Source organism: Lontra canadensis, unplaced genomic scaffold, assembly GCF_010015895.1.
Source record: "Lontra canadensis isolate GAN:19392208 unplaced genomic scaffold, GSC_riverotter_1.0 scaffold8, whole genome shotgun sequence".
NCBI classification, from domain to species: Eukaryota; Metazoa; Chordata; class Mammalia; order Carnivora; family Mustelidae; genus Lontra; species Lontra canadensis.
Genome location: NW_022631002.1, coordinates 453353 through 466504, shown reverse-complemented (window position 1 = coordinate 466504; position 13152 = coordinate 453353). Strand labels below are relative to the sequence as shown.

General features: G+C 62.5%; 2 protein-coding genes and 1 non-coding gene across 3 annotated transcripts in view; all 3 read left to right on the top strand.

Annotated features, from left to right (window-relative positions):
* The window catches only part of SPG7 (SPG7 matrix AAA peptidase subunit, paraplegin), a 29262-nt gene extending 24516 nt beyond the window's left edge, over positions 1-4746 (top strand). The window contains exons 13-17 of the mRNA XM_032853753.1: positions 342-457; positions 1933-2089; positions 2525-2691; positions 3240-3317; positions 4427-4746. Coding sequence (XP_032709644.1) covers positions 342-457; positions 1933-2089; positions 2525-2691; positions 3240-3317; positions 4427-4603 — 695 coding nt within the window. The 3' untranslated portion in view covers positions 4604-4746. The remainder of the gene's footprint in view (positions 1-341; positions 458-1932; positions 2090-2524; positions 2692-3239; positions 3318-4426) is intronic.
* A 4756-nt stretch (positions 4747-9502) lies between these two features.
* RPL13 (ribosomal protein L13) lies at positions 9503-11321 on the top strand. Its single transcript, XM_032853752.1, has 6 exons — positions 9503-9616; positions 9786-9906; positions 10017-10158; positions 10351-10524; positions 10616-10672; positions 11146-11321. The coding sequence occupies exons 2-6, from the start codon at positions 9803-9805 to the stop codon at positions 11302-11304; spliced, it is 636 nt and encodes a 211-aa protein (XP_032709643.1). The 5' UTR covers positions 9503-9616; positions 9786-9802; the 3' UTR covers positions 11305-11321.
* On the top strand, positions 10217-10295 carry LOC116866013. The gene has a single exon (XR_004382308.1). It is a non-coding gene; the product is annotated as a small nucleolar RNA MBII-202 (small nucleolar RNA).
* Positions 11322-13152: the final 1831 nt, after the last annotated feature.

Below are 13152 nucleotides of genomic sequence, written 5' to 3'. Positions count from 1 at the left end.
AGGGGTAGCAGCTTCCAGCCGGTGCAGGGGAAGAGCCGCTGCGAAGCCTGGACCTCGGTGGGGATCCCACTAATCACAGCGGCCCAGTGTCCTGTGGGCCCCTGAGGGTGGGCACATGTCAACCCGGCATTCACAGAAGTAGAAACAAACAGGACCCTCTAGCATCTCCCCCGACCCCATGAGCAACGTCTGGGTGCTGGCCCGGGGCAGAGGTGCAGGAGGTGAACATCTGGGACGACGCTGCTTTGATGGCAGGGGGTGGAGCTCTGTGAGGTCAACGCGGGTGCCTGGCACGCCTGTCCGGGACCCTGTGCCCAGATTCGGATCCCGCACTCTTTCAGGGACTGCCAAAAAGAGCCAGATCCTGTCAAAGGAAGAACAGAAGGTGGTCGCGTTCCACGAGTCGGGCCACGCCCTGGTCGGCTGGCTGCTGGAGCACACCGAGGCCGTCATGAAGGTAGGGTGTCTGCGTCGGGGCTGGGGGCTGTGAGCCCAACGGGCCCTTGAACAAAGCTGATTGTGGAAGCATTGCGTATTGTGGCTTAAAGAGAAAGTGCACTGTGAGCTGGATGTGGGCACAGGGCAGGAATGGATGGTGTGGGACCCGTCACCCCCAGAAGCAAAGGGCAGGAGAGCCAAAGTGGGCTCTGGTCTGGGAAGTGACCGTTGTAGTCACATGATCAGCTGGGGTATTTCTGTGCCGTCTACACAGTTACTCTTGGAATTAAGAATCGCCATGTTTACCAAAAGTGTTGACCTAGTGATTGCTCACCTTAAAAATAAGTGAGTTTGGTTCACATTAAAAAAAACACCACTCTTGGAGGCATTTTGTGAACTTGATGAAAATTTATTTGTATGTGCTGCTACTGGCAGAAACAGCTTCCCCAGAATCTGCGTGCAGGTTGCACGGTGCCCTCCGCACAGGCGGGATGCAGCCCAGATGGGGGCCGCGCCCATGCTGTGGTCCCGTGGTGCCAGGAGGCAGCCGCAGCACCACAGCTTCCCAACAACGGCAGTGGGACGTGGCATTGCAAGCCCGGCACATTATCGCTACCGGGCTTCTTCTCAGAAGGGTTCGCGGCAGCCACATGGACGGTCTGGCTGCGTCTGATGACGCCCTGTCGACCAGGCCAGTTCCTCTTACGCAATTAGCAGCGGGAGGGATCCAGTGTCTGGTGACAGATGGGGCATGCTGCCATCGCTAAGGTGCCCCGGGTCAGGCCGAGGGTGAGGAAGGCAGGGTTCAGGGCAAATGTCTGAATGCAGTATCTCAAAAACGAAAATAAAAATTAATGCAGAAAAATCCCGAATGAAGTAATGTTATTTAAAATTCCTTGTTCTCAGAATTTTCACTTTGTGGGATGTCTAAAGGGTACGTCTGTCACAATGAGAAGCACCCCTCCTGAGGCAGGCCGGCTCCTCCGCCGGGGCAGGTCATGAAGCCCCGCCCCCGGTCGGGCCGTCCCTTACAGCTGTTGACACTGCAGTTTGCTTCCGTGTCGGGTTTCCATTTCCTCCTTGGATGCCCCGGGCCCTGGGAGACCCCCCGGCCCACCCCGTGTGTGCACCTGCCGTCGGGCTGCTGGGAGTCAGAGTGGCAGGGCTAGTCTCCATCGTCCTCGGTGTCCGTTCCCAAGCCGATGCCTGCGACGACTGGTGCAGGACGTGCACCCACAGCAGCCCCGTCATGCCAGTGTGCTTTCCTTCGGGCGCACGTCCGGGGGTGCACGCAAGGCACAGCCCATCCGCCTCTTGGGCCGTCCTCCTTCAGGGACAGGGTCCTCCTTTGCTGTAAAATGGGGCCCATACAGATTTGCTTCAACTGCTTTGAAACTCTCCCATTAAAGATCTGTCCTACGTTTCCACACCTTCGTCTTCAAAGTCCGGATCCTGCCCGCTCACTCGCTCACTCGGCTGCGTGACGTTCCGCAGGTCTCCATCGCACCACGGACTAACGCGGCGCTGGGCTTCGCTCAGATGCTCCCGAGAGACCAGCACCTCCTCACCAAGGAGCAGCTGTTCGAGCGCATGTGCATGGCCTTGGGTGGCCGCGCGTCCGAGAACATCTCCTTCAACAAGGTCACTTCCGGTGAGAAGCTGGCCCTCGCGGGTTCTGAGTCCTCAAAGCGCTTTCACACCCGCAGTGCTTCCGCGTGGCGGGGGGAAGGGTGTGTATCTGGGGGAGGGACTGCAGTGGTGGGACAGGCTCAGTCGGCCTTCGCAGACTGCCGCTTCACCGGGACGTCCAGAGAGGAGGTAGAGCCGTTCCTCGCTTGTTGCCGTGACACTGGGGCTCAGGGTTGACAGCCGGGCCAGTGCAGAGCAGGACGTGGGCTGGAGAACTGCCAGGAAAGTGCACCCACATGTGTACCCCAGCAGGAACTCAGAAGTGTAAGACTTCTGAGGAGCCATGACGAGATATGCTCTTCTCCTGGGGCCTGTGCCTGTGCCTGTGCCAGGGGGCCCCGTGTGCCGTGACTGGGCAGTGCCCGAAGAGAACCTCTGTCCGGACCCTCTGCTGCAGGGGCTCAGGACGACCTGAGGAAGGTCACGCGCATCGCCTACTCCATGGTGAGGCAGTTTGGGATGGCGCCGAGCATCGGGCCTGTGTCCTTCCCGGAGGCGCAGGAGGGCCTTGCCGGTGTCGGCCAGCGCCCGTTCAGCCGTGGCCTGCAGGAAATGATGGACCACGTGAGTCCGCGCGGCGAGCTCAGCTTCAGTCGGGGCGTGCTGTGGTGGGCTGGGGGTGGGCCTCTCTCGGGGGCTGGTGCTGCGCCCTCCGCCACACCGAGCAGAGCGCACTGCCGTGTGGCCCACATGGAAGACGTACTGGTCCAGAAGTACTGGACCGCTCGCTCGCCGAGTGTTCTTAGGTGAGGACTTGGGTGGCTTCTGCTGAAAACTGTCGGTGATCTGAGACCGGGAGAGAGAAGGAACAGACGCCCCAGTGGACACACTGTGTGCTCTGTGGGAGGCTGGGCCAGGGCAGCGTGCGGCCTGGTGCACGTGGGAGGTGGCTGCGGGCCTGGAGGACAGGGCTGGGGACGAGCATCTCTGCAGGAGCAGTCCCAGGGGATGGGTTGGGGGCAGCCACGCTCTCCTGGCCACGGCGAGAGAAAAGCTGTGTTCCTGTCCCTGCGGCTTCTTTGTGAACTCCAGTGCCAGGATGGGCCACGCGGGACATGTGGGCCGAGGTCGGCCACCCCGTGCGTTACATGGCTGTCGTCTTGCGTTGGCAGGAAGCGAAGCTGCTGGTGGCAAAAGCCTACAGGCACACGGAGCAGGTGCTGCAGGACAACCTGGACAAGCTGCAGGCGGTGAGACTCTGGGTGCCAGGGTTGTCCCCGCAGCGTCCTTACTCCCTGCTCCTCACGGGAACCCTCCCCGCACAGAGCCGCAGAGGACCAATCCCTGCGCAGCCGCCCCGGCCCAGCCGCACTCTCCCATTTCTCGCACCGCCTCCTTAGCCCCTCACTGTGAGCCCGTGACACCCGTCCCTTCTCAGCAGACAGAGGGCGCGGTGCTGCAGACTTTGGGTTCAGGGTTCTCAGTTAGTGTGTAGTCGGCCTTGTTTACTCCTTCCTAGCTTTTTAAGTACTTCCTGGAACTTTTAATTTTTTTTATTTTTTAAGTAATTGCTGCCTAACGGGAGGCTCGGACTCTCAGCCCTGAGATCAGGGGCTGCGTGCTCAGGCACGCCTGGCAGTGGCTCCGTTGGTTAAGCGTCGATTTCGGCTCAGGTCATGATCTCATGCAAGTTGTGTCCTTGGAGGGCTGCTCCCAGACCAGCAGCACCTGCCTCCCGGGGGGGCGGGTGAACAGTGCAGGGACTGAGCCAGAACCTGCTGCTGACAAGGTCCCAGGGGCCCAGGATATCCTGCCTCTGTCCCGTCGGCGGGGTCCAGGGCTGAGCAGCACGTCAGACCCGCCCGGCGGAGGAAGCCGCTGCACCTGTCTGAAGGCCCTGGGCGTCATTCCTCGAGGCCGCAACGGAGCCGTCAGCGACAGGGTGTGGGTGCGGGTGCGGGGCACACCAGCTCCTCCAGCGTGTTCTCCACAACCACATCTGGAGAGGTGGAGGCTGCCTGCCCACAGCAGCACCTGCCCCCCACAGTCCAGCCTCTTCTCGCTGCCCCACGTGCAGATACACACACCGTGTTTGGTAAAGGAAGTTGAAGTTGCCCCAGAAAACAGATTTGGAAGGGAAGCAGAAAAATTAATGAGGCTGGCAGCTGGGACACCATCTCCAGGGTGCAGCCAGGGAGGGATTCTTCGCCGGAGCTGCCTGCTGACACTGCTTCCCTGGGAAAGTGGCCTGCCCGGGTGTCCTGCTCACAGACAGCCCTCCCTCCGGGGTGCTCTGCTCTCAAAAGGCCCTTGTGTGTCCTTGTCTGGGACTCACACACTGCCCTGTTTGTTCCCTTAGCTGGCGAATGCCCTGCTGGAGAAGGAAGTGATAAACTACGAGGATATCGAGGCCCTCATCGGTCCACCCCCTCACGGGCCCAAGAAGATGATCGCACCTCAGAGGTGGAGTGAGGCTGAGACGGAGAAGCAAGACCCAGGGGAGGAGGAGGCCCCTCAGCAGCCCCCACCTCCTTGACTGTGCCGCTGGGGACCTGGCCTTCCCGCCTTCCTGAGACCCGGTGAGACGGACGCCTCTGCACAGCCCTCACTGCTCTCTGAATGGCCTCTGCGATCTATTTATTGACGTCCCTCCCCGTGACTAGTAAACGTCTCTGCAGATGATCTAGCTCTGTTTCTCCGTCATTTCCCCCACGGGAGGTGCTGGGGACAGGTGCGCACGTGGATCTCAAGCTCCGGGTTTGTGACGCTGTCGTTCTCTGGGTGCTGGTTAGACCCAGGCCCAGCCCAGCACCCGGGCCCCCAGCAGCCTGCTCCTGCCTGCGGTTCTGCAGGGCCTGTGTCTTCAGTACCTCGGACTTCAGCAGAACGCTGACAGGGTCTGCGACGAGGGCCCCTCGGAGCCGGCGGCTGCTCTGTTCCCTCGCCGGGCCCGTCCTTATGCTCACGCACGCACGGGGTCGGGCACTGGGCTCCGCCGCCTCAGAACACTGCCGCCTGCTGCTGTGCTCACTGGCCTGGCCACCGGCGTGCTGGTGTGCAGGGAAGGACACCCTGCAATCGGCTGTGGTACTTTCTAGTATGTTCTGTGGGTGGAGAGTCCGCCTTTGCAGCACATGACTAGCTGTAAGCCGACAAAAGGTCATGTGTTTCAGTTTATAATCTCAGCCACATGATAACTCCTTGAGCCCCTTTTGTAGGAATCTTGGGGTAGAGGCCCTAGGACACGCCCTCACAAGTGGGGGGGCAGCAAGTGGGGTGCACTTGGTCCTTGTCTTCAGCGGAGTGAGCACGCACTCAGGTGTTCGCACCTGCTGCTGTCATTGCTTCTGCCTTCCCTGCAGTGGTGCTGGGAGCCGTGGGTGGTAGGCACTTCCTGTCAGAATCACCCCGACATGGGGGCCCTGAGGAAACGGCAGCATGTGGGCGGGTACGGGTCACACCTGAGGGAGGGCAGCTCTGACAGGGCCCTCTTGCCTTGACCCCAGTTCCCCGAACTCCTTCTCCAGATGGGCCTGTGGTTAGGAAGGCTCTGGTCTCCTCGGCCCAGGGTGGCACCCTCCATACCCTAACGTGGCTGTGGCCAAGCGCATCCCCTGCACTTGACCATTGAAGCAGCCTTTGGAAAACCCTTAGCTGTGACCCGGAAGGCACTTAGGAATTGGAACAGCATGAAAAGTGGCCCCCCGCCCTGGTGGAGACCAGCGCAGCCTGCACCCCCAGCACTCACGGGTGTGAGGGAGTCCCCCGATGCTGACTGCCAGAAGCCAGCTGTTGGCTGACCTTCCCACTGGTCCTCAGGGACGCCACCTCCAGGCCCAGACACGGGTGCTCAAGAGCGCCAGAGTCAGGCCTCCCCCACTCCCTCCTCACGGACTCAGGCTGCCTTCTCCAGCTGCACGTGCGTCCCGGGAGCAATGAGACCCAACACTGGAGGGCAGCCCTGACCCTCTGCCCTCCCCCCAGCACAGCAGATGTAACACGGCCTGACTACAGCTTCTGGAACGCACCGAGAAAGACACGTTTTTGTTTGGTAGAAATCTCTACATGCAACGTGGGGCTTGAACTCAGCGACCTGGACATCAAAAGTCACATGTTCTGACTGGGCCAGCAGGACGTCCTAAGAAAGACACGTTTTTTGTTTTTTTTTTTTTTAATATTTTATTTATTTATTTGACAGAAAAGGAGAGGGGAAACACAAGCAGGGTTGGGGGAGTGTGAGAGGGAGAAGCAGGCTTCCTGCAGAACAGGGAGCCCGATGTAGGGCTCAATCCCAGGACCCTGGAATCGTGATCTGGGCCGAAGGCAGACGCTTAACGACTGAGCACCCAGGCGTGAACAGGGATATTTAACACAATCATCTTCAGGAGACTGAAAAGTATCAAGAGAAATTAACGTGCGCTCTTAAATAATAAGACTGTTCTCTACTGTAACGTACACTCACCAACAAACACGTCTGTTCTCTTATGCTTACTCAAAGCTTACTTTTTGTTTTGGTGTAAGGGATACTTAGTTTCAGGTGTACTGTGTAACGCGCCAACGTTCATCCCTATTGCAAAATGATCATAATGAGCCCAGTTAACGCCTGTTGTCATGCAGATATTTTAAATAGAACATTTATGATTACAACACTAATATTCTTTCTGCCGCCTTTCATGGACATCAAGTGCTCCTTCAGGTTATAGGAATCTTTGAATTAGCCTACAGCTGATCTTTGTGTAGACCAAGATTCTGGAAAGCTGAGATGCTGGGTAGTCAACGAGTTCTGTGATTAAGCAGCAAATGTTATCCTAGCCTGGCTGTTATTGGGTTATTGCTTTTCCCAATTTAATAATTACCCCGTATTCATAGGACAAAGCATGCTAATTTTCGCAAAGTGTCTTGGGATAGAACTTTTACCCCCCAAACACGAAAAAATCACTTTGCCCCTATGAAACTAATTTTAAAAATCGAGGCAGTAGGTCTGAGAGGGCTCCAAACACTGCTGGTGACTGTTGTAGCTGGGATTTCCTTGAAGAACACCCAGGGCACCAGCGGCGGACCGGCCAGTGACAAGTACTGAGTGAGGAGGCTGTGCTGTGAGGAACGGACGGAGTCTTGCAGGGAAACTCTGGGAGGCTGTGCACAGCATCCTCCCATACCTTGCGGGTGTCCATCCAGGAATCGCCAGCCACCTTAAATGCAGTTCCCTGGGGGAAGAGAGGGCCTCTTTCAGTGGCCCTTGGAGGCCCAAGTCTGGGACAAAAGCCTGGAGCAGACCTGTGGCTGTGGATTTCTGCGCCCAGGACATGGTCTGTCCCAACAGCTACTGGTTGTTTGTTTGTTTAAGATTTTATTTATTTATTTGACAGAGAGATCCCAAGTAGGCAGAGAGGGAAGCAGGCTCCCCGCTGAGCAGAGAGCCCCATGCGGGGCTCAATCCCAGGACCCTGAGATCATGACCTGAGCCGAAGGCAGAGACTTAACCCACTGAGCCGCCCAGGCGCCCCCACAGCTGCTTTTTAAAACACTTGAGCCAGCTAAGTCTTTGTATCAGAAGGACTCCTGCTCCGTGGTTGACAATGTTCCTTCTCCTGTCTCCCAAGTAGAACGCCAAGCCTGTCCCCAACAGGATTTTACATCAGAAGCAGTTTCCCCTCACTATTCTGTACCTTTTTAAAAGGCAGTAAGCGTGTGGAGCATTCAAGAATGGAACACCGGAGTCTGCGTCGGGCATGGTGTGCACTGCAGACCAACGCTTCAGCTCCAACTTCACTTTCTCACCACCACCATCATCTGGGCAGTGATTCTATTTTCAGACCTCTGTCCCCCAACCAGCGACCCAGGGCCACATCTTCACTGTGAGTGGCTGGCGCTCGGGTGGAGATGTGGGTCAGGGCAGATGGAACTACATGAGTGTGGGGGTCTATCCAGAAAGAGAAATTGGGGGTCGGGATAGTAATGTGCCTGAGATTAGTAAGAGCAATGATCCACTGCAAGCGGTCTGAGAAGGCCTGGGAGGTGCAGGCTGACGCTGGACAGATGACATGCTAGGAAACGCGGCGTGGGCCAAGGCAAGTGTTCCTTCAACGAACGTCTCCTCCAGCATCACTCTGCCCCAGCGACGATGCTGTCACAGAGTGCGGGTCCAAGCTCCAGGGCCACACGAAGAATCCCTCTCAAGGTTTTGTGAGGGACCACCCGCTCCGTCCCCTCCTCCTCCCCGGCAGGGTTCCTACCACCTCCCACGGAAGTGGAGCCGGTCCTGGGGCCCATCAGTCCTCCCACTTCGCAGAAGAGGAAAGTTCCAGTAAGGTGCCCCACGCCTCGGAGAGTAGCGCAGACCTTGAACCCACGCCACCTCCACAGCCACGTTCCCTGGCTTTGTCACTTCTTCCTGACTTGTCACTGGCCGCCCGTTAGTTAGCGCAGCTGAGCCCGAGGCGGCCGCAGGCGCAGACTTTCGACCTCACCTGCGCTCCGCGGGCGGCTCCCCCCGGCCCCGCATTCGCCGGCACCTGAGCCAGAGCGGGGCTGAGCTCGTCCCCGTCCCCGCCGCGCGCGCGGCCTCCGGAGGCAGGGCCAGCCCCGCACCGGTCCACGCAGGCCCGGGGCGCCGAACTGACCGCAAGGGCCCGCGCAGGACACAGGCCGTGTCCCCGCCCAGCCCTGCGGTCCCGCGGCGCCTCGCAGCCCGATCTCGCCGACACCCGAGCGTGTCTCGGCGGCGCGGAGGCCTGCACCTGCCGCGCTCCGCCCCGGGATCTCCGACGGACGGTCGTCCCGGGGGGAGGCCCGGCGCCGGGGACCGGGGCGGGAACGAAGGGCTCCGGGAGGGACGCGCGGATCCCGACGCGCCGGGAGAGGAGCCGACGCGCGGGCACGGGTCACGGCGGGCGGCCTGGCTCCCCGGCATCCCCTCGCGCGGGCGGCGGAGCGCGGCCGCCCCGCGCCCTCAGCCGCAGCCGCCCGACCCCGGGGGAGCGGCCGCCCGCCGCGGAGCGCCGGCTGTGTGCGGAGCTCCCGCCCTGAGGCGCCCGCCCCGAGGAGAGGAGCGGCCCGGGGGACTCCGGGGTGGCTGCGCGGCCGCCTTCCGCCGGGGCCACGGCCTCGGGACGCTCCGCGTCTGCCCCCGCTCGGCGGGGAGCCGGCTCCTCGCTCCGCCCGGCCCGCGCGCTCCCCTCGGGAGTCCGGGCGGGGCGGCGAGTCCCGGGGCCGGGACGCGGGGGCGGCGCCGGAGGGTGAGGGGCGCGGACCGAGTCCCGTGACGTGCGCGTCCTCCCCGCCGCACTCGGCCCCCGAAGCGCCGCTGCCCCGCCCGGCCGGGCGTTCGTCTCCCAGGGCCGCGGAGACCCGCCGCGCGGCCGGGGCGGCGACGCGCCACGCTCGTCCGGGGTCGAAGGGCGGCGGGGACGGCGCGCACGTCACTTCCGCGATCCCCGGCTCTGACTGGCCGGGACGCCTCGGCGCTTCTGATTGGCTGAGCCCGGCACCATCCCGGGGTGCTTTGCGGCGCCGGCTCTTTTCCGCCGTCTGTTCTCCCTCGGAGGAGGTGAGTGCGCGGGCTCGCGGCGCCATTGGCGGCCTCGGGGCCCATCCGCTGCCATCCGCGGCCATCGGCGTGGGGCTGCTCCGGGCGCCGCCGCAGAGGGGCTCCGGGCCCGCGCGGCAGACGGGAGAGGGCCGTGGCCCGGGCCCTGACTCGCTCCCCGCGCCCCCAGGCCCGTAGACAGCAGCCATGGCGCCCAGCCGGAACGGCATGATCCTGAAGCCGCACTTCCACAAGGACTGGCAGCGGCGCGTGGCCACGTGGTTCAACCAGCCGGCGCGGAAGATCCGCAGGTGAGCCGCGGGGCGGGGTGGTGGGGCCGGGGCGGGGGCGCGGGGCGCGGGGGGGCAGCCCGCGCCTTCCCCGTCCCCCCGTGGGCGAGCCGACCGCTCTGTGTGCGCAGACGCAAGGCCCGCCAGGCCAAGGCCCGCCGCATCGCCCCGCGCCCCGCGGCCGGGCCCATCCGGCCCGTCGTGCGCTGCCCCACGGTGCGGTACCACACCAGAGTGCGCGCCGGCAGGGGCTTCAGCCTGGAGGAGCTGCGGGTAAGTGCGGGCGCGCGGGGGCGGGCGGGCGGGCGGGCTGGCGGGGGCGCGCAGCCCGTGATGACCGTCTCCGGAATCGCTGCGCTCCGTGATGAAACCGCGCTCGAACCCTTGTCCGTCTGACGGCTGCGCGCGGCGGGGGCGCGGGGCGGGGGCGCGGCGGGGCGCGGCCTCACGCGCGTCCCGTCGCAGGCGGCCGGCATCCACAAGAGGGTGGCGCGCACCATCGGCGTCTCGGTGGACCCGCGGCGGCGGAACAAGTCCGCGGAGTCGCTGCAGGCCAACGTGCAGCGGCTGAAGGAGTACCGCTCCAAGCTGCTGCTGTTCCCGCGCCGGCCGGCCGCGCCGCGGAAGGGCGACAGCTCGGTGAGTGCGGGCGCGGGCGGGCAAGCCGGCCGCTGTGAGCCTGCGGCCCTTGGGCGTCGCGCTGAGCCCGGTGACTCTCTCTTGCAAGCAGGCTGAAGAGCTCAAACTGGCGGCGCAGCTGACAGGCCCCGTCATGCCCGTCCGGAGCGTAAGCGGGGCGTCTGCGGGTCGGCGGTTCCCGGGCCGGGGGGCTCAGGTCGGGGCCCCTCTGGGCCCGTGTGGGTTTAGGGCGTGGGGAAAGATGCCCCGAGCTCTGGAGGATGGTCCGCATCCGCCGCCTGGGCTCGGCGGGGGGCCTGGCCCTCTGCCTCGGGCACTTGCGTGTCTCCCACACCGCCCACTGTTGGCGAAGGCCAGGCCGCAGGTCACTCTGTGGACGTGGTGATCCTGCAAACGACTGGGCTCGCGAGGGTCCTCTGGCAGGAGAAAGGGGCCCGGGACTGACATAGCTGAGGTGGCTGCTTCTGCCGTGTTTGGGGTGACCCCAGGGAGGCTCCTTGTAATCTGCCTCGGTGGCTTCAGTGTGGCCTTGGAGCAGCGGGCAGGCAGACCCCGCTCCTCCGGGTCGCTGCTGACCTCGGCTGCCACGCAGGGCCTTGACACCTGCCGTGCTCCCTTCAGGTCTATAAGAAGGAGAAAGCCAGGGCCCTCACAGAGGAGGAGAAGAACTTCAAGGCGTTTGCCAGTCTTCGCATGGCCCGTGCCAATGCCCGGCTCTTCGGCATCCGGGCAAAAAGGGCCAAGGAAGCTGCAGAGCAGGATGTTGAGAAGAAGAAATAAAGTGTCGTTGGCAACTCGTGACGCCTGCAGTCTGCGTGTGGTGGCGGTCTTCTGGGAGGGCTTGGGGGCCAGAACTCGGTAACACGTGTTCTTCCCGGCTGGGACCTGGCCGGAGCGATAGCATCTTTGCACGGCAGCCCAAAGGTGGAATTGCATCTTTTGTGCTTTAGGACTGTCGACTGGGTCACTTGCGCCCCTGTCTCGTGCGCGGGTCACAGAGAGAAACCGTTCCCGCTTGCTGGAGTGTTTGGGGATCGGGGGCCAGGTTTTCCTGGGCCTGTCTGCACCCGGTGCACACAGATGGGCTGGGCTGCCCCGAGCCCATCCTCAGGCTCCTGTGCCTGCGTGGCGGCTGGGCAGAGCCGGGGTGGCTTCAGGCCCACACTGGAGGAAGGCTGGGGGTGGACACACAGGACTTTCTCTGGATCCCTTGTGGTGGCGCAGCACCCAGGTTCTTCTGAAACCACAGCTTGCTCTCTGCCCACGTAGGGTGCTGAGATGGGGCCCGAGCAGGGCCTGCTGGGAATTGCCGCTCTGCGAGCTGTTCGGTTTGGATCCTCCGGCTCTGCGGGTGTGGGTTCCCAGCACCCGTGAGTGCCAACAGCTGGGCCACTGGTGTCCACACCTGGAACCAAATCCCACTGGGTTTTCATGTAACATGACCTGGAAGGCTTGTCACTTTGCACTCCCGAAATGCAGTTTGGGAGCCTTGTCCCTGGCAGTCCCACAGACGGAATGGGGTGGGGCTGCCTCTGGGTGACTTGGCCTCGGTTCCCTGTGGCTTGTGCCAAGAAGCTGGACTCGGCCTGCGCAGTGGTGGGTAGCCAGGCCCTGGGTGTGGTCTTGACGGGTCAGGACCACAATTTTTAATCCAGTTCACCCACTGGGGCTCAAATTCATGACCTTGCAATCAAGTCAGGGAGTCCAGGCCTCCGGGTCCGTGCAGGGTGGGGGCCCCCTGTGCTCCAGCCTTGGGTGTGAGGGGAAGGAGCATCCGTGTACCCTTAGACATCACTTTGCCTTCATCACTTACCTACAGGCCGGGCACCTGCCGGGGAGTGTGCAGGGAGAGGGTGGGAGGGGGACCTGTGCTCTAGGGCCCTGTTGGTGGGTTCTCAACACACGGGTGTGTCCAGGGTGGCAGTGGGTCACCTTGACAAAGCCACTTCCCCGAGCACCTTGTCCCTGTCACTGCTCAGAGCCGCGGGTGCTTGGTCAGCTAGACGTGCCATCTGGTGAACCCAGGCAGGAGGGAAGCCGTGGGCAGCTGGGGCCCATAAGCCAACAGGAGGCTCAGCGGGGCTTTGGAAGGTGCCAGGGCCCAAGCACCGGGTCCACCGTACTCCCTGACCTGAGGCTTTGAGGACTGACTGCTGTGGCCCACAGTGCCCTCGGTGGCAAGTCCCTCGATGTCTGCGTCCACCGGAGCTGACCTAGGTCCCTTACGTGAGTCTGCTGTGGGCCAGGAGCACAGATGGAGAGCTCAGCTGGTGTCCCCTCTGAGCCTGGGAAGCAGAGTGCCAGCCCAGCCTGTCCCCGAGCTGAGGAAGTCTCCTGCGAGCTGCTGCTGGCCTGCATCCAGACCCTGAATTTCTGCGGGTGCCCCGCTGAAGCCCTGGGCTGTAACCCAGACCTTGGAACTGGGGAGAGAGCGTGAACTCAGGTGCTCTACGGGGGCTGGGGGACCGCTCCCTCTGTGTCTGTCTGTCTGCTCCAAGGTAGCACTTGTCACCACCGGGGTGAGGGGGTCCTTCATCCACAGCCCATGTCCTGGCCCACGGCGGAAGGAATCTCAGCCTTAGGATTCCAGCTCCCGGAGGATTTTCCCTCGAGTGTGGGCGAACTCCC